Source organism: Diachasmimorpha longicaudata, chromosome 10 (assembly GCF_034640455.1).
Source record: "Diachasmimorpha longicaudata isolate KC_UGA_2023 chromosome 10, iyDiaLong2, whole genome shotgun sequence".
NCBI classification, from domain to species: Eukaryota; Metazoa; Arthropoda; class Insecta; order Hymenoptera; family Braconidae; genus Diachasmimorpha; species Diachasmimorpha longicaudata.
Window position 1 is genome coordinate 6611524 of NC_087234.1, and position 21239 is coordinate 6632762.

General features: G+C 38.4%; 1 protein-coding gene across 20 annotated transcripts in view; it reads right to left on the reverse strand.

Annotated features, from left to right (window-relative positions):
- Positions 1 to 21239, reverse strand: part of Da (daughterless) — a 65916-nt gene that overhangs the window by 27291 nt on the left and 17386 nt on the right. For 17 of the 20 annotated variants that reach the window (XM_064128992.1, XM_064128991.1, XM_064128995.1 and 14 more), the window contains exons 3-6: positions 20354 to 20531; positions 19635 to 19663; positions 19276 to 19320; positions 4926 to 4964 (exon numbers count right to left, since the gene is read on the reverse strand). In XM_064128992.1, the coding sequence (XP_063985062.1) occupies positions 4926 to 4964; positions 19276 to 19320; positions 19635 to 19663; positions 20354 to 20531 (291 nt within the window). Of the gene's footprint in view, positions 1 to 4925; positions 4965 to 8730; positions 9929 to 19275; positions 19321 to 19634; positions 19664 to 20353; positions 20532 to 21239 lie in introns of those variants that run through there. The other 3 variants (XM_064128999.1, XM_064128985.1, XM_064128994.1) reach the window with 2 other exon arrangements.

Consider the following 21239-nt stretch of genomic DNA (forward strand, 5'->3'; position numbering starts at 1 on the left):
GTTTTTTGACCGCCCGTTGAAAATTCAATAAAATCACATCGACTGAAATAGAAAATGTCTTTTTTTTATCCCTTTATTTTTTACCAAACATAAAACGAACAATATTTTTTCCCCACCGAGTTCAATTTCACCGGATAACTGCCCCCGATTGACCCCCACCTCCTGAGAGTGCTATATTCTCAGCATTGGTGGGGTTGGGATTTACATATTTCGGCGTGCGTTTGACCGGTAATAATGTTTCACCCTCATGTTTTCAACAAATTGCTCTATAAAAGCATTCGTTGGTAGTTGAACTCGAGTTGCGTTATTACCCCGGAGTTTTGAAAAATCAACTATTATGAAGGTAAATAAAATACCACGAACGAACCACTTATCACGGGATATGAGTATGACTGGTACAGACCTCAACCGATAGATCACGATTTTAGTCCACATTTTTTTACTAAACAGAAGTCATACCCCTCCGGTCCAAAAAGAGACCGACAATCTCTCGCGCCAGATTTTCTCCCGAGGTACCGGGTATCCAAGAAATTTCCACGATATCTCCGTAAATAATCAAATGCCAGTGGTCATCAGCCTCTTTTTAAATCGCGAAGGTATCACCTCTACCTAACCAACCCCTTTAAAAACCAATTTTCGCAAATTTTTCCTTTTTCCTGGGGGAAAAAAAATCGGAGTCTTATTTCGTTTAGTCCGGAAATCCCCATGGGAGTGGCAAAAAGACAGTACCGCCTGGGTTTTCTTTCACAACCAGTGACTCCCTGACTGACAACCAATTATGCGAGACCGGTCGATAAAGAAGAGCAACTATACTAGACCAAAAGACGGCATTTTTCGTTAATCTCTCACAAGCGAACAAATCTCCAGGGCTTAGTCCCCTCTACGTGACTCGTAGATAAACGGAACAGGATTTGAAAAAAAAAAAAAACATTCTCCCGCATCGAGGTATCAGTTACGGGGCAAAACGAGTGGTTCTTTCAGAAAGAAAATAAATTATCTGAAAGTTCAATTTCTAATTGTTTATCAAAATATTCCAACGGACCATTTAAAAAACCATATATCGAGCCCTCTTTCAGTAGTAAATACCCAATGTTTATTCCCCATTGTATTCAAATGACTGCAAACGGTTTTCTACATATCTGATTTACTACACATACGATTTGGTCATAGCCACGTGCATTAAAATCAGAGTTGAAAGGGTATTTATATTTCCTGGTTTATTCAGTATTTTTAATTGAACTGCCCGATGAAATTTAGCCTTTCTGTTTATTTTCCATGTCGTTTTAATGTCACAACCCTTGTGATATTAATTGTTGCAAATTTTGCCGACTGCTGAGACACGTGTGGTTACTAGTTAAAATATATGTATAACGAGGAATGTGTGGGCGAGTACAAAGACACCGGCGTTGTTCTCTAAACGCTTGTCTTTCCATAAATAGACGAAATTTCTTTTGTGTATGTGTGAGAAAAGGGGGCGATTCCATTTTTTCAAGATTCTACAGGGTGGGACTGCATGGGAGTGGAACTTTTTCCATCGTAGAAGCGGCTGATGACCTCTTTTGCCCTGAAATTTCCTGAGATACAAAGAAAAATCGGTATCACCCAAAAATTTAAAATTTTCGATTACCTCGGGGAAATAATGGCTTCGGTGGGGTCGTCAGCCTATTTTTGGATTGGATATTTTCCCCAAGGCCACAACCATCATATCATCTATGGTCTTAAACCACCGATTGGTTCCAAAAATGAAAATAGTACAATACCGATAGGAAAAGGTGTGTTTGAGTCAATCATTCCACATAATTAATTCATTGAGAATCGGAGTGGGACTGATAATTGCTTTTGCGCCCTCGGGATTAAACTGTCATGTCAATTCTTGAAAATAAGTTCTTTTTTTATACAACGAAACACCACTTTACCGTATCGTCTCACAATACTCGTTCTTTCGCCCGCAAAGCGGCCGAAAAATTGCACTTTTCCTCACGCAGTCCCATAAAGTCCATTTTTTCGCGATCCAATAATTTCCATAATACTTTGTTTTCTTGTAATCCTTCGAAATAACCTTCATGGATATTACAAAACCCGTGTTATACCTCAACCCACGAATCGTGATTGTGGGTCCCCGAAAAACTTGGGGACCTGTAGCGCTCATGTTGGAGTAGCGCGTGCGCCTGTGTCCGTGCGCCGAGCAGCTGTCTGCCAGGTGCTCGCCCGACCGGCCGATCTTCTCTCTCTCTCTCTCGTCACTCTTCATATGAGTAAAAACTTCAGGGTGCTCAACCTTTTGCCCAGGGTATCCCTCGAACGCTCACATATTTTCCAATCGCCCCCTCGTATTACCTGCAGCCCCAGAGTGTATATGCCAAGGGTGGAAAAAAAAAAGAGAGACCGAGGGGGAGGGACCTGTCTGGGGGCCCATTGTTAACACAACATCACTGGAGAACCCGAAGTAAGGATCCATCGCCCCCTGAAATCAATTCTCACGGAAGAGGAGAGGAAAAAAAAAATATGAGAATCGTTTGACCGATTTTTTGCCGATTTTCTAATGTGGAAGACGAAAGGGAGGATATTCCGAGGCTGAGAAATTGGCGCAAATTAATTTTTGAATAAATAGAAATAGAAAAGTGGTTTGATGATGCAACTGGATGTGAAAATGCACTTTATGGCACTAGGAAAATAACGATATTTGAACTGATTGAACTTTGACAAGAGGAAGATCGACATCTTACGGTTGCAAATAGTTTTCCTTTCTTTAAATAAAATATCAGGAAAAAAATTCAACTTTTAAATTACAGTCCAACAATGTTTCGATTAATGACTTCTTTTGGCAACTTTATCTGGTAGTCACCTTCATTAGCATTTTGTCCGGTCCTTCCTCCGTAAATTCATGACAGGTAGCGAACAGTGACCTGAAGGTTTCAGTTCCACACACCGAACCCAGGATTAGTGGTGGATTTTAAAACCAGCAGAGGGGAGACAACTGGTTTATACCGGGGGCAACCTACTACACACCATCTAAAGCAGCTAATCTTATTGTCTTACGCACGAAACAGCAATAACGTGGGATTTTTACCCTTCGCCGTTAAATTTTCTACAAAGAATATCTCCGGAGTCTCTCCATAAACCTAACCCTCTCACTCCCTAAGACACCATCGATTTGAAAAACGTAATGATAATGAGAACCATGAAAGCAAAAACAATACTAGCAGCTTTTCAGATTGGGAATCCCCCTCCACTATCTCAAATTCACTGGATGAAAAAAAAAAAAAAAAATCGAGCAATTGGTGAAATAAATGTCGGCGGAATACAGCGCAAGGATGCCATAAGTGCAATATAAGATAGAAACACCGCAGCTGGAGATAAATGCTTTCTTGGATTGTGGTCGTCCTGTATATTCCCTCTCTCTCCCTGTATACCTTCTCCACGCCCTCTATTTTTTTTTTTTATTTTTCTCTTTCTTTTACATCCGTAATTTTCCTTTCCAGTGGGTTCTGACTATTTTCCACGGGATATAGAGAGGGCCTGGATGGTTAAACCGACGAGTGGAGAGAAAAGTAGTGGAAAAAAAATATATTAAAGGAGTTGTAAGAGGAGAGTAAAGCCCTCCCGACACTCAGGAAATGACCCGGGTGATGGTGTAGTCGACGTTTTGCCGTGGTCTCAACTACTGGTACTCGACTTGCGAGTAACATGGGTACGTTGAATCTGAATTTCTGGGTTAGAAAAATCTACTGCATTGTAAATTTTATCCGCAATAAAAATAACAAAGTGGCAAGAAAAAATAATTTGTTTTTCATTTTAGGAAAGAAAACATATATATGTGTGTGGTAAAAAATTTATGAAGTATGAAAGGTAAAAGTGCAATAGTAGTTTCAAGACAATAAATTATTATATTTTAATGTTATGTAATTTTTTGGAAAGTAGAAGAATTATTTAGATATATTTTTTCTTGCCAAATGAATTTGGATTTTTTTTCAACTGAATTTTAACTCTCTAACAGGAAAATTTGTTACGATTGTTTGTGCAAAAACATTTTCCCCCTTATTCCATGAACTTATCAACATTTCATTCGGAGAAAAATAAAATCGCGCTCGTGGTGGGGGCCATAAGCATCGAAACTCGACTGATGGAACTATAGCGAGAGTATTTATAGTAAAAGTCAATAAATTGCCACTAGAGTCTCGATTCTGGTGCGCCTTGGCTATAACCCTTGAAAACTCTATCCATCATTTGACGATTTCAAAAGAAAAAAAAAATAAATAAATAAAACCATTTGAATTTCAAATAAACGGTAATGTTCTGCTCAATATGTTCGTCCCGGGAATTGATGTATTTGAAATATGTACAACGGAGACAGAATTTTACAGTCCCAAATGTGAAGGAAATAAAAAATCTTAATCAGTGGAACCGAGGTATCGATGAGGGTTGGGTTTTTGGGACCAGGCAAACACCATATGGCCCCTAGCGGCATCTTTTTCGTGCCGCCGACGCCGACGCAACACTCGACACTCAAAATTACATTTCAGAAAATACTACATATGGACCAAGGCCCGGAGAAAATGGAATTTTTCTCGTTAAAATTTGGGGCTCCGAAAAATGTAATAATTAAAAATAATGAAAAAAAAAAAATTTCCGTTGAACAGCCAGAGTATTTCACGCCTCTAACCCCTAATCTCAATTCCATTTTAATCTCATGAGTCTCATAAAAAATTGAAAGACATTTCTCAAACTAAATTTTTGTATATAATTATCTCAAGAAGTAATTAATATGATTACAGCATCAAATAGAATTTTCACCGTCAAATTTCCCTGGCTATCCACCAAAAATCTCGTGACCGCCCCAGATAACTTATCGAAAAAAAAAATTGAAATATACAATCATTGCTGAATTGACCCGAAAACCGTGTAAAAAAATATTCAAGACTCACCACCGGTCTCTCCAAAGTTAAATACTGTTTATCACTCACCTAAAACAGAAGAGAAACAAATAAAAAATTAATTACCATAAGAATATTGTAATTACATTGTAAATTGCGATTTGTAACGCATGAATGAGCTGAAGAAATCAATTGAATCCTAGGAAAAAAACGTTCGTATTAGCGATGAGAACAATGATAATGACATTAATGCATTGTTAACAATGCTAGTAGCGGTGGACACTGGCAGAATGGGTGGGTGGAGGTAGAGAGGGAGGTGGTTGACGCCCACTTGGTCATTAGGCACAGGACATACATCATGTTACCCCTGGCATCCCGACGCCTCGTTCTGTCAGACGCACATTCACCGATAGATACAGTGACAAACTGGGACACAATTGCAAAGATATAAATGCTAATGTACATATTCATATAAATAAAAAAAAACATTTATTTAGACCCAGAATTGCAGAATCACTGCTCTACCGACGTCCACATGTACTATAACAATTCTATCGAACGGCAAATATGCGAGAAAATATAAATTGCAAATAGAAAATCTACAACTTGTCGCGAATACCTATTATTTCTCTTAATGACAACTGGAACATTCATCTACCAATGACTGTCTTAATTAACCATAAGCTCTAAAACCAGATCTATTATTTTTCCTCCGAAAAAATTGTTGCAATTCGTGGATTTACCGATTCATAAACGAGGTAAATTGATCAGTTCTATGACCTGTCAACTCTACCACTTCAAATCGATAGATTAAAAAAAATAATCCCTCAACTCAATGCTCCAATTGACGAAAAATCTACCGGCACGCGCACCTCCCCGCTGTCAAGTCTCCCAAGCGTAAACAATCCCCATATCATCCCAATTAAATTAACAATTTACCTACACACGCATTTACTGGAGTTGTCAATCGGTAGTGAATTTTACCAAGTTATTTTCATTTTATCATAGTTGAACAGTATAATCCCCTGGACAATTAAATTTTGATTGAAATCCCTAAAAGACAATGATTGAACATCATAACTCTATCCACTCCTCTAGAATGGCTGCATTGACGCTATTAGTGCCTTTACAGAGGGGTGAATACTCTGACTCTGTATTATGTATCACACATGTTGCGCCCCTCAGTTTGACTGTATGTCCCAGCCAAATTGCTGGATAAACCCTCAACACATTCAACTCTGGCTATCCACCTATCCTTCTCGTGTTTCTCCCAACCTTGTACAATTGTACTTGTGTGTTATTGTCCGTTATACCTCTAGCCCTACCTCTCTGTGCGTTACGTACAAGTGCGATCATACACGGTAGATATACAACGCTTGTGCTTGGCTACTGATGGCAATATATATACATATATAATACAGTAATATATATATAGAACGGCTGAGTACCAGTGATTATCAACCAAAATTGAGTCATTCGAGCTGAACAATGCTTTAAATATATTTCCAGGTGATGGAGATGACTAATTATCTTGCCCAAAGCATTAAGATAAAATTTAAAAGAAAAAATATAAAGACCATTTAACTTTCTGTGACGATAATCATAATTATTTAAGAATCGTAAGAGCAATCTGGAGATTAAACTTAAGGTACCAGAGATTGATCTGGAGATAAAGATGACTTTGTTCATGACGCACTGGAATAGTAATTACAAAAACTGTATCGAGTAATTGACCCAGGGATAAGAAAAATAGTAAATAGATAATCCCTAGGGTCGAAAACATTATCTCAGGCTAATCTTGAAGACCAGCAAAGCCCTCCGCTTTCACAGGTATATCCCCTGATGATTTACAGCTTTCATTCTGTTGTTTTTGGAGCTTTATGATCTCTTTTTCACGAGTTTGAAAGCAGTTCAATTTACTTGCGGTGGTCAGACGGGTTTTTGGGGACCGGATACACAAAGGGGGAGGTGAGTAGGTAGACCGGAAATGGCTACCCTTCGGAGAAACCGAATAAAGGAGAAAAAATATTGAGAAAAAAAAAAACATAATAATAAAATATATATCCGAGTGAAAATATCTCAATGATGCAATTGTCCACATCCCCTTAATTGTCATTAATACGAATGCATTTGCCAGTGGCAGCGAACGAGCAGCTGATATTCGAGTCGATTAAACTCAACTCGTTCTCGTTTGCTGGCTACGTACAAGTTTTCCAATGTGTTGTGTAGGTTAATATGTGTTGAGGACGAGGCACTCATCTCTCCTCTCTCAGGGTCCCTCTGGTACAATGCCCAGCATAATTACGCACCCGACGCCGGCACAAACTTCGACAAAACGCTTGGAATACCGTTAACGTTTAATAAACCGAGGGGAGAAATATCTCCGGGATCAATTTCTACATATTTTAAAGCCCTTTCAATATTTTTTTTAACCAATACAAATCAGTCGTCCAACTTTCCGCCTCAAGACCCTGGTCATAACCTCATTTTGCCCAAAATTGGTTCCCCAGGACCGCGAAAAATGGAAAATTAAATAACTCGAGAACTCGTTGACAGACACACGTCATCATCTTGTGTTTTTAATTGTAAATCTACCAAGTAATACCTACCATGCAAATCTACCCCACAGACACATAAAAATGTAATTAACATGACAAGCCTACCTACACATCTCTACCGGCACTCAGCTCCACCTCCAACACCCCTAAATTCATCTGACCAGTCGAATGAAGATAATTGGTACATTCGACATCTAATAGATTCGATCTTTGATATATGCCCCTATCGATAAATTTTCCAGAGTGGCGATAACCTCAATCTACATTCACTATCTTCATTGTCACGTGGGACATTAATCCTACGGTAGATTTGACAGTCAATAGATTTCTTGGACACCTAGAAATCGACAGATTTTCCGACCAAAATCCTATCCCAGGTAGTTGAGAGCCTCTGGGAGTTCATAAGCCAGTGGAGGATCTCCCAAACGGGTGGACTGTACCGAAATAATGTACAGTACCGCTCAAAGGAGGGTAGAACGACGTTCGGCAGAGAGAGATGGTAGATTGGGAGGGGGAGGAAGTGAGAGGAGATGGAGGAGGTTGCAGAATAGGAGCTTCTATCCCTCTTGCCAGCCCTTCTTCATCCCCTCACGCCCCTCAACGCTGTACGGATAACAATGGCGTGCAAAGGAGATTAACAAACAGAATAAGCTAACGCATAATCGCATTATTTCTGGCTAAGCCGCATTTAAATTAGATAGGAATTCCATTTAACGAAACAATGCTGAATGGAAGGAGGTGTTGGAAGATCGAGTAGAAATCATAGAGTCAGTGAAGTACATGAAGTTCATTTTCTTTCTCAATATTTATCACTCGTATAAATTTTTTTCATCTGACGAGACTAAAATTGAGGAAAATGTATGTAATACGTGTTACGGGGTACATCCACGTGATAATTCGCCATGTTGTGACGTCACAGAAACGCACCTCGTGGCGTTCGTTGAAAAAATCATGAAATTTGTGACCGATTTTCATTTTAATTTGGGATGAATTGAATTTGGTATTTCAGGGTCAATCACGATTTCATCTTGTAATTGTGATACTTTTCCCTTCCAATGTCCGGTCACAAATTTTTTTACCTCCGGTATTTTTGGAAATATTTCCAAGTGATGTTTTAACTAGGAAAAGTTTATTTCAATGTGGCTTGAACACTGCTGGGGCAAAACGGACATATTGTATTATCCGGCTTAACTTTCCCTGGCTGTCGATTGAGACGAGACTCGTCGACCAATCGTGACCTTCGACAATACTCAGATTTATCCAGGAAAGGGGAGGGTAATTTTTGATTGAAAATTTACCTGTGCACCACCGGCAATAGACTGATAAGCCGATTGAAACGCATTGCCAAGCTGCGTCATGCTTTCGTCCTCCATTTGAAACATAATGTCAGCACCGGGTGATCCATTGTTGTTATTGCCCATTAATTTCTCCGGATTACCAGCCTCCCTCAGAATTGTATTGGACTGCATTTTATATTATAATCCACAGGTAAAAAATCGCACGATTACGAATGATATAATTCCCACTGAATAATCTTGAGTTTGAAAAATTTTTTCAGTATCAAATCACAGAACTTAACTTCAAACACTCGGTTCTCTTCATTTTATCACAGAAAAATGAATGTAAAGTCAATCACTTTCCCCCCCCCCTGTATCGGGGAGAAAAAGAAAAAATCCAAACGAATGGTAAACAATAAATATTTTTCTCTATTTGTATTTCCGCCCCAGTCGATAATGCAGGTCGCAATTAATTATCATAACTGCGTATTTTCCATCTCCATTTTCCTGACAATATTCAGTATCCTATGTCATTCACAGTGAATAAATCTCGGATAAAAGAAAATTATAAAAACGACAGGAAAAATAAAGTGGTCGTATTTCCTCGCAATTTTCCCTTGCCCTGTCGCATTCACCGGACACAACAAACAGTTTTTCCTCAATTTTCTTGGATTTTTTCTCTTATTCTCCTCGACTGGTCACCTATCAGAAAACAAGCACGAGGCTGAGACGTCGGACACACATGGCGCTGACTAGACGCGTTGTGTAGCGCCCGAGAAGAAAATAAACCAGTTTTTTTTATTTTCCAATGATCTTCCCCGAGCTTTTCCGCCTCTGTTTACAGTCACCACTTTCTAAATATCAACCACTAGCACATGTACCCCTTGTTCCAACGGCTCTGCTCCCCCCCTAGGATCCCGAGACAAATCACTGACTTAACCTAGAAAATTAACTCGGCACTACGGAAAATCAATTCAAACTACAAAACTTGAAATTTACACTTGCAACGAGTTACTTTCCGCACGTTTTCGTTCACTTGCCGTCAACTCCGGCCAATTCATTCGTTCATTCAGTGATAATTTACTTCAACACTACGAGAGAAACTTCGAAGCCGGGAAAAACTCAAAACAACTGTTTTTTTCACCGGAAGATTGAAAAAAAAAATGCGACGACTGACCGGAATATATCCAACTCGGACGAGATACGCTGAGCGACTGACGCTGAACGAGGGGAGGACGAGTGTTAATCCCCCCACTCCCGTCAGCAGCCAATCGACGTTCAGTATTTCCCCTGCCGTGAGTGTGGTTGGGGGGGCAGGAGGAAGGGGAGGGTTGCGAGCAAAGCCGAGTAGATACTCTTTGTCTCGTGCATTTCCGTGGAGTCTCCCTCCCTTTTATTTTTTTTACTCTTTACGCCCAGCGCCATCTCCACACATTCACTTCTGTCTCTCTTTGGGGTCTCTCTCGATTTTACTGACGACTTTAGAAGGCTGAGGGGGTGAATGGGTGGCGCAGGGGGAGGGGAGGCAGGGGCCACCCCGAGTGAAGTTGAGAAACATCGGAAATTGGGTAAGGGGAAGAAAGGAAATTGAGGGTTGGAAAATTTTCCGGAGTATTTTTGACCGGTTGGGGGGAATTCAGAGGATTTTAGGAGAAATTCTGGTTTAAGGGATTTTTTTTAAGCGGAAATGAAGGCACTTGTTTATGGAAATTCTTAGAGTGATTACGTTTTTTGTAATTATTATTTTTTGTACAGTACTTTGTTTACTCAACAATGCAATGATTGAATCGATAAAGTAGTTATGTGAATAAAAATTTATAACTGTAGAAAGAAGTACTTATTGTAATTAAAAATGATAGAAAATGCAAAATGTAAATTTGAAAAATTATGGAAATCAACGGAGAGAACTGGGGGGAGAGGGTAAAAGGGATCGGCAAAAAAGAGGTTGAAATTAAATTTTCTCTCTGGTTAGAAATTGGAGTATCTTTTTTGTGAGTATTGGATTTATAACTCTCAAATCTTTTAATTAGATAATTGTGATTTTTCGGCTTTTCCTGACATTTCATCGGTTTATTTTTCTCCGTCGGATTGAATATAGAGGATGAGGGGTGAGAAGAGGCAGGGTGTTCAATCCGTTCTGAAAACATTGGTCCACTTGTTGAGTCGAAAAGCCGGAGGCATTCGAGTAATTGTTTGTGAATGGATCTTTTTGTTGTTCAAAGGGATTCGGGGGGAGTGATGAAATTCGGAAACTAATTGTAATTAACCGCACGTGACCGCCATGACTCGAAGGGAAAAAATGCGGAATTTGTCTCCATCGATTTTATTTTTCCAATTTTTATTTCCCATCATTCGTATAACGAGACAAAATATTTTTCACAATTTGGGATCGGGGTAAATTGACTTTAAATGAGTGAGCAAAATAGTTTTGTCGGAGAAATTGATAATCTTTGACAATTTGTTGACGCGAGTATGTGTTTGTTGTTGCATGCAGTTCATTCACCTCATTCCAAATTCACCGATGATTTCGGAGAAAATTAACGGGCCGAGTGAGACTGTGCAGAGGGCACTTTTAGGGGAAGAATTTATCGGATGGAGATTTACCACCAGACGAAGACAGGAAGCTGGGGATTGGGCATCGTATTCCATGGGTCAGCGATTCTCAACTAAAAATTTATTTAAATATTTTTTTTTCTAAACGTAATTTCGTCATTTTTGTTAATTAAAAAGAAAAGCGACTTGACGATTTTTTTCCAGAGAAATTTCCCATGCATTATCAACTCCATCCCATTGTTTTACTACTTTGTTTATTATCAATGTCGCAAGTAATGGGCCATTGTTAAATTCCCCCTTCCACCCGTCCCCTGCCCATTTTCATTGACTCAAGTGTTGCCGTCGATAGACTGAAAATTCGAAAGTAATTTTAGTGTCGTAGTAGTCACGAACAGTCGAATGAGATAAAGGTGGGAGAGACCTATAATTACCCAACCCAACCCGTGTATAACCCACTTGGCGAGAGTTTGCAAGAGTTCTAGTTCTTAGGGTGGGCACTGGCCAATTCAAATCCGGCTAGTGAGTAACGAGTACTGGAGACAAATGCATTAGATTCGATAGTTCAGCATTGAAAGTCCCTCCAGCAATAAAAATTTTATTTTTCATCGCCGGTCAAAATTATGGGACAGTAGTTCATTTCTTGCTGTGGATTTGCGAAATATCCCCCCCTTTTTTCCATTTTTTTTCACTTCAAAAATTCCAGACTTCAAAACTATTTTAAAAAATGAGTATTCGACAGTTCTCTTTCTTATAGAAATCGATAAAACGGATAGAAGTACGAAAATTATCCGGCTCTGATTGAAATAAAATCAAAAATGATTTGTGGTTGAAAAAATTACGATTTTCAATGTCAAGTTAAATTCACATGCCTCTTGGGCCATTAAATAATTTAGGAATGCCTGGACAATTATAAATTACCAGGGTCCACTCACTGCCAGGTCCCAGTTTACAAATTGTCTGAGTCGGGTATTTGGGGAGATTGTAAAATAATGAAATTTGACTGATGCACCTCCAGCTGAGAAGTGAGGAGCCAGTCCGTGACAGTGACAATGAACCACCAGCGCTTGGAACAGTTGTTCTACCTGGTGGAGGAAAACTGTGCAGTAAAATTTGCCTGGCCATCTGAAGCCCTGTCACATCTGGAATGTTTTTTTGGTTCAACAAGTGCGTTTACTGGTAATAAACAACCCTCGTGGGGTCTTGCGGCAATTCTCCAGGGTAAACCCCGTGGAGTATCAACAGCCTGTTGTAAATTACCTGTAAGTTTTTGGGTCCAGTGAACCGGTATAAAATTTTGGGCGTTGGATCACCGAAAATTTTCGCAATATTAACGTGAAGAAACATAATTTTCGACCTTTCTAACACCTTCCCCTCATTATATTATTTTCTATTTGGATATGGAACTTAGAAAATGTTTAAAAATCGACGCAACAATTGCGACATCTCCTTATCGTTCCTCAAGATGTCGTGAAAAATTATAAAAAAATATTCATCTCATTCAAAACTCAATGACTCAGGTATGAGGGACAACACAACATCCCGGGGAAGTGGTTTTGAGTGGAGTTGGAAGTACGACGAGAACAAGACACAGAAAAGAGGGTTGGAAGCCCCCAGGAGCACATTAACTGCAGGGACTGAGTTGAGATAGAAAACCGAACGAGAAAGAGAACGAGAGGGAATGAGAGAAGGAGAGAGTGAGAGAATACTAGGGAGTAAAACGAGATATTTCGGTGAGTGGAGGGAGGGGTGCTTTTCTACCCCACTGGCGTAAGTAAACTAAACGGAAAACAGAATCACTCGAGCGATTAGTCCCACGCGTGGAGAGAGAATTGTTTTCGGCTTCCCCGGGCTCTTATCAAATTTACCCTTGTCAGGAAGTATTTAGAAGAAGTACAAAACAAATGATTTTTTTCACCCTCACCTAATGCCAAATATTTTCATCAATAGAATGAATAATCGTTCACCAGTTTCTAAATAAATTTTTAAACCCGAAAAATTGTCCTGAATGAATTTTTGCATTTTTTCTTTATATCAATTTTTTTTTTTTTTCATCAGTCATCAGTCGATTTTTTCTCACATATTTGCGTGTCATTTGTACTTTTTTACGCTGCACTGTACTCTTAACTTCCTCCTTCGAAATATGTATTTCTTTTCAAATTCTTTTTCCTCCCGATATATATTATTTTTCTCTCCTTTTGATGCCATTGGACGATGTGAGAGACGAACATTTACACAGTTGGTTGAGGCGAGGTTACATAATTATTTGTGAATTCCCCCTTCCGTCCGATGACGTTTCCCTTTCTTACATGTGAATTCATCGTCATGACACTTATTCATTTCGATTCTTCGATGGTAGAAGAAATAAAAATGTATGATTCAATGGTGTACATAGAAGAGGGCAATGGCCATGAGCACATCCTCACGAGGAGTTCCATAATGGAAATTTTTGGATGAAGTAGTAGAAGAATGTTGAGGAAATAGTCAGAAAGTGTTCGTGGATTTTTTTCGATGAATTAGAGAAGAACCTTTCACATCCCACACTTCGAGATGTTCGAAAAATAATTTATGGTGATTATTATAAATATTTAAATCTAAATTGGTCGCCCTGTGAGGGGTGTTTAGAAAATTGTAGAGGTGAGAGTATAAAATTAATCCAAAATTCATGTGTTTAAAAATTTTTTGAATATAAAAAATAATGAGAAGCCCCTGGATTCGCCGAAAAGTCAAAAGAATTATTGACATAACCTAAAAATGCATTTCTCCGTCCCGATAAGGTCGACGCATTAGCTTTCGTTTCCCCATCTACGGATATACATTTCTATACTCGTTTGTTAAAAATCTAACCGAGGAATTGCGTGCACAGGGACTCTAACCCGCGTGTACAGGCTCTCCTCGCCATTATGGATAACTCCCTTTCGCCCCCTGTCCCTCTCTCCTACTCCCACAGATAAGTCGAGACCAAACTGATCAAGATTCGTTACCCCACTCTATATTTGGATGAACTGTACCATACGACAATGGCCACATTCACCATTTTTATTCTCAATATGAGGCATGTAAATGTGAATATAAACACATACATGGACATGGAGAGATTCCGATTAAGGCTAATCGAGGACAATTGTTCGAAAAAAAAACTGATGGAGAGAGGGGAGGGGTTATTATTAAGTGAAATAAATATATAAAACGTGTTTACCATATTCAGTATCAATAAAGAGAGGAGGAAAAGGTTTGTATTAGGTACTCAGGAAAGTATTTGCCTCCAAACGCAGGTCATAAATTCATTTTACCCCATTAGTTATGATAATATTGTGGGATTGAGATTAATCCACTAGCCAAACCCATCTTGCCCCGTTGATATTGAAAATTAGAAGAATAGAACTCTTGATTCTTGTCTTGTCTACGAGGAATAAGTCCTTCGGCCATTAAAAAAATAATTTTCCATATGAACCCACAGCTAAACCTATCATTTCTCATAATTATCATTTTTCATCAGGATTAATTGAACCCATTTGTCATTTTGAAAGAAATTCAAGAGACCAGAGAAAATTCCAAGGAGAAACTAAAATATAATCTATTAACATATTGTGTAGTTTCAATGCTCTGGATTATGTTTTCAGACAAAATATCTTGGTGAATCCCTCGGGCTCTACGCCAATGTAAGTGCCTAGTAAGGAGCGCCAGGGGAGATAGGGGGATGGGGAGAAAGGGGAGGCGACCTTAGTGGCGTAGTTAGGGGTGGAACGGTGGGGATGCTTTGGGGAGAGATTTAGTACCGACCTCATCTCTCTCTCACTCGATGGGTTACACTGTGCGGAGGGTGTCTTCTGGAGCTTGAAATATATTTACTGATAAAGCAATAGAAAATGTTGGAACGTTAAAAAAAAAAAAAAAACTAAAAACGGTGGATGAGGGCATCTGGAGAAACTTCAAAGGCCACTTGTGGGCGGGGATAAGGAAAAGTCAAGTAAACTCGAGAACGTGAGGGCTTTTAGGGAATGAGATGGCCACATGCATGTTTTGATTTTTCAAATGATTTTTTTGAAGAGTCGAAATGTTATGATTTGAAGCTATCTGGAGAAGATACAATTTAACTGACTTAGATAATTTCCTCATATCAGTACGAGAAGGAAGATCAGATCATTTTAGGGGATCTAAGACGAATAAAATCATCTGAAGCACAGTCTCCCCTCAATGTGCTTATTTCTGTGCTGAATTAATTGTACAATTACCCCCCTTACTCAGTTTAAAATCCCAAACATTAACCCCACATGATCACAATGCCGAGATAATGTACACGAACGAGAATTTCTGTTTGTCCAGTGTACACAAAACCCCAGGATCCACAATGGGGGTGAAATTTGTTTGCTCAGATCAGCACACGAGGCTGAAAATTCTCGCCAATAGAATCATAAAACTCCACGATTATTATTTCAATTTTCCCGTACAAATTTTACCCTAAAGATGGCTCATAAAGTCAAAGGGGTGATTTCTGGACATTTTTCACTTTCGTAGAATATTATTTGAACAATAAAATGATATTTTTTATTAATTTTATACCCCATCACCAACGATTAATTTTCCAGAAAACTGGAGACAAACCCATGAGACATCTTTTACTCATATTAATTTTCCCACGAAAAAAAATAAGTAAAAAAATAATCAATGAAGAAAAAATTATATTACCTTCGGATAAACAAATAAAAAATTCTTCTCAGCCCTCCTAACAATATTAGTACAGAATCTGGGATTATAAAAACAAAGAAAAATAAAACGGATAGTCCTGTGGGGTTTCTCGAGGAGGGTCCGATGTGTAAATAAAGTCACGCACGCAAAGCAAATAGAACACTAACACAGATATGTAAAAGGTTTTACAACGTTAAACTTGGCGTTATATTCCCGCTCACAGTCTCATCTTCCTCCCCTAGCCCCTCCCGCCGGTTGTTTTATTTTTAGTAAGGGTGAGTTGGCCACATAAGTGTCACGTATTGCACTGTGTAACACAACTATGCCCAGCGGCTTTGTCTATGGATATCATGGATTATTTAACGAATAATTTAACAAATGAATTTTATTCATCAATAAAATATCTACCTAACAAGGGAGAGCATGTAAAGTTGACTTGAATTTTTTCCTCTATGGCCAAAGGCAGGATAAATATTAAATAATAATCCAATAAAACTTTATGAGAATATAAAAACAATGAAAAATGAGCCGAATAATTAGTGAAATAATAAGGAAATGAATGATAGGATAGAATGGAAGCGGGGATAGAGATTTCTCATGACGAGAGGCCTCTCCCCCACGCTAATATATCCCTAAAAATCATTTGGAATGTGGAGTGGTACTCGAGATGATGCCAACAATAACCGCAGGTCACGTGTCTTGTCCCTTGTGGTGAACAAACTCGTGTACTCTCTCATTCAATCCAGCGTATATACTTCCCACCCCTCGAGCTACTGGATCTCATTGAGGATTAATGACACCATCGGGCATTCAAACTCATTCAATTAACATATGAATATACGATTTATGGTCTACATGATCCTCTCGTGTGGAAAATTTCACAATTTTTTTTTTTTTCGTTCACTTGAAATTTTGAGTTCATTGAAGTTTAAAATTAGCAGTGAAAGCGGTTAGCAATTTATTCACAGTCCGATGAACATTTTATATTTCCTAGGGATGATCCCGTGGGGGAGGGTAATTGTCTTCTGGTCCATTTGATGCCATCGACACCCACTAGATAAACCACATGTCACTTGGAGAATAATTCAATGGGTGGAGACAATATTTTTTGCAAAATTCAAGCCATCGATCAATGATTTTTTCTGCATGCGATTATCTCTGTAAAAACTGAATTCAGGAAAAAATATGACATAATATTTTTCGTAGCAAATTCACTTCACCGCAAAAATATTATTCACGAATTTTCCGCTAAAATCAGTCATCTATGAGATAATCAGCAAAACGTGAGAGATAATTTCAAAATATCCTCGGAGAAACGATTTGAGTACCTAATTAAACTTTTAACAATTGTAATATCAACGGTAATTGAATCGAATGGATAATTATTATCACATATTCAACGATTACGTAGTCTATCTGATTCGACGACCCAATTATACTATCGACAATGCGATAGCCCCAGGTTGCCATACATAATTTATTACGATAATCCTGGGGCGTTTGGACTAGCACGCATTGCCAGTAAACCATATAACATGCATATACCATTGAACCATCGGTATTCGGGTGGATTTAGTGGGCGAGTGGTATTTTTAGATGATGAAGCTAAATATACGGAAACAGGGGTGGGATGTGACTAAATCGTTAATCTTCATAGCTGAGAAATTATTTTAAATTTTCTCCAAGACGATGCACGTAATTTCTTTTCAACTAATCTCTCCCCTCCCTCTCCCTCGACAGCAATTTTGTTCATGAATAAATGAAAAATTATTAGGCGATTAATTTCCAGGAAAATTGATGAAAAATCCGAGATTTTCACCAATCATCATTAAAATTAAATTAACTAATATTCCTATCGTAATAATCTCTTAACTTTGAATGTGGGGCATTGAACCAGAGGTTTTGAACGATGAATATAATCGGCTCCCCCGGCAATATAATATTTTCCAAGTCAATAGTACAAGTGAATAAAAACTTTGGAAACTATTTTTAAAATTCAATCAATAGCGTCAGATTGACGAATCCCCAAATGAAACTGTTACCACTACCGTCGAGCCAAATAAAAAAGGCGAATGAAACGCGATGGGGGTAGCAAAGTAAGTGCTCGAGATTGGTTGAAAGTGGTCGAGTGAGAGAGAGTGCGACATGGCCTCTGAGTACACAGAGGGCTACCACCTCCTGGCTCGCTGTTACCAGCAACAGGTGTCCGTCAAACAAACTCTGAGCCAACTAGGCACGCGATATTCTTTGGTAATTGATTTCTCAACGTTGATAAGTGAATAGGCAACCCTGGAAATTCTATTCTCGTCCCTCAATTGTTCCAAAACAATGACAAATTTATAAATTACCCCCAACAAAAGCGAACAGATTAAATTGCCTCGAATAGTGTCGAAAGTCACCCCAATAGATCGCAAAATCATTTATTTGCAAAATGCCGTAGGATGGGTTGTCATATTGCATTTCTCCACCTTCAAATTTTCTGTATTGTCGACCCCACCCCTTCCCCAGGCCGGAATGATTCTTAAAAAATCATAAGAAGTGAAATTTTACCGGAAATGAAAAACCACAATTAAAAAATAAAAAAATACTTCAATGATATCGCGGCATTCGGTAATTCTCATGTAACAATAGGGAGTTGGCGAACATCTTGACGTTAGCGGATCAGGGTAATAATACCGAAGGCTAACGCCTATTTTTCCTCGTTTCATTTTTGTTAAACTGGTGTTTGTGCACCACCAGAAATTCCTGGAGGCCACGAATTAGTGTGAAACGCGCCAAGGGTTTCTCAACATTCTGGTGGGGTTGAGAGGGCCCTGATCCAAGTGCCTACGGTCTGGCGACCACAGCACGCGACACCATATGGTATATTCCCCCTGTGCAACAATGTTACCGCTATTCTACATGGGCCAAGTTGATTCTTTTCTTTACATTTCTTTAGGGAGTCGTACCTGTGCGTCTTACCCTAAGTCTCTTACTTTTTCGTAATATCACTATTTTTTTAATAATTTTGATGATGTGAGATGAATGAGCCTTGGGGGGAATTAAGCTACTCTATATAAAATTTGTTTAAACATATATGTCTGAGACGTACGTTTTATATTTATAGAAAATCTCCATAAAAAACCTATAGTCAATAAACAACCAATTGCTCTGACCCCAAGAATGTAAAACCTGTCACCTAATGTCTTCCACGTTCGCCCCTCCAAAAAAAAACCGAATATTCATGGGAAAGTTTCACTCGACTTCCTCCGTCCGTTAAACCGATTAAAACAACTCCCCAACTCGTCTAATCCCCGAAATAACTGTCAAATTGTTTGATTCACTCACCCAATGCTGTGTAGTCACCACTTCGCTCTCCGTACCATCTAGACTCTGCAAGAAAAAAATATAAAAAAAATCGTAATTATTTAAATTCTCATAAAACGCTGGGCAATCGTCATCGGCCTACGATTAACGCGAACACGCGTCCGCAAAAATATGGAATACAACTCTAATCAATCTGCGCGATATCGATTTCTCTTGATTTAACAGAAACGGAATGAAAATAAAATATGCAATAAAAACACAATGAAAATTATCTGAGATTACACTCTTCTGTCAGCAGTGAATTGTTGACTCATGTTTTCACAACTTCAAAATGCTCGTGTTATAATTATACGAGTGTATATGTTTGGATGAGTACTCACGTCTTTCTTTCTCCTGACAGCAGCGGCGCCTGCAATTATGAAAAATTTGATTGATAAGTGGGTTTCATTGGAACTATAACTCTATTCATCATCACATATAGCATAACTCTACCTACACATTCACTACAGATAGATTTACTTGTTTTTAAGACACCTCGTTAACAGCAACTGAATTGTTTCACCCTTTCAGTCGATGGATAATAGGATAGTGATCACCTCTATATTTACTTCCATTCATCGAGAGGAAAATTAGAGGGGGTATAATTGGTACATGTGGATACATAACCGGAACAATTTGAATCGACAGTCTTTTAAAATTTGCACTTTTTTATGTATGAAATTAGTTTGGTGTAAAGATTTATTATTTCGTCACGTCTAGACATGCTTTCACCCACATTTTTTTCAACTCACGAGAATTTTCTAACGAGTTTTGACCGAATATCGGGGTATCTACGAGAGCTAGCGATTTTTTCGCTAAAATCTTTTATCTAGAGTTTGATTTGCTCCATCAAAAAGGTTATGACAAGAATTTAGATATCTGACTTAGATTTCGAGATATCTGATTTCCCGAGATCGTCTCAAATTGACTCATCCAGTCGCTCACGATTTTTATGCACTGGATTTGTCACTGTATCTTCAAATTTTTTAAACAATTGTTTTCCCCGCATTCACCCAACCATTCACCATTGATTGAAATTTATCATGAATACAAGACTTACCGGCGGATGAATTGGGCAGGCGTGCAGTGTTGCCGGTAGGGGTGGTGGGATTTGATGCTGGGGTTGGTGTTCCAACCGAGGGTGGAACCCCTCTCGTACCGAATGGAAAATACGGCGAGTCAGGGGAATACGTAGATCCCTCAACTGAGTTAACATTACCCCCACCGCTAGCATACGTCTGTAACAGAAAAAAAAAATCAAGAGAAAAACGAATGAGTTATGATCAGTTTTACTTGGAATATATCGGCTCAATCAACGGTGAAAAATTATTCCAATAAAATATTGAGATGGAGAAAATCATTTTCATCTGTATAAATGGGTGGGAAATTGAGCTCTTGTGTGTTTTTCCTCATACTCGGCAGAAAAAAAAAGATAAATCATTGGACTTTAAATTCTAATCGATAATGCGATGCTCTTATCGGTTATGGCGACTGACGAATGGCGATTAGATATCGTTTGATAGCAGAAGTGAAAAAAAAATCGAATTTATGTATTATACGTCGATAATAGAATATTAGAATATTTTTTCATTTAATAATTAAAACAAATTGAAATTTGATGACGAAATTTAAAATTCCGGGCAAAATAATCTACAACCGTCAAATGAAATTTATTTTTCTTTCGACTTTTTTAATATATGAAAAATAAATACTCCAATCAACCCCATAAAAATATCACGAATTTTTGTTCCATAGAATTAAATGTTCATTGATTAAATTGATGAAAAATATTAAAAACAATAATGACGGTTGTAAAAAAAGCCGTTGAAAAAAAATTCAATCCCGATATTATCCTGTACAACCCTCCACCGTAATCCGAAAACTTTGGTACAGGCGATATATTTTCACAGAGTGGCTCTCAATTTTTCTCCCACATCTCAACATCT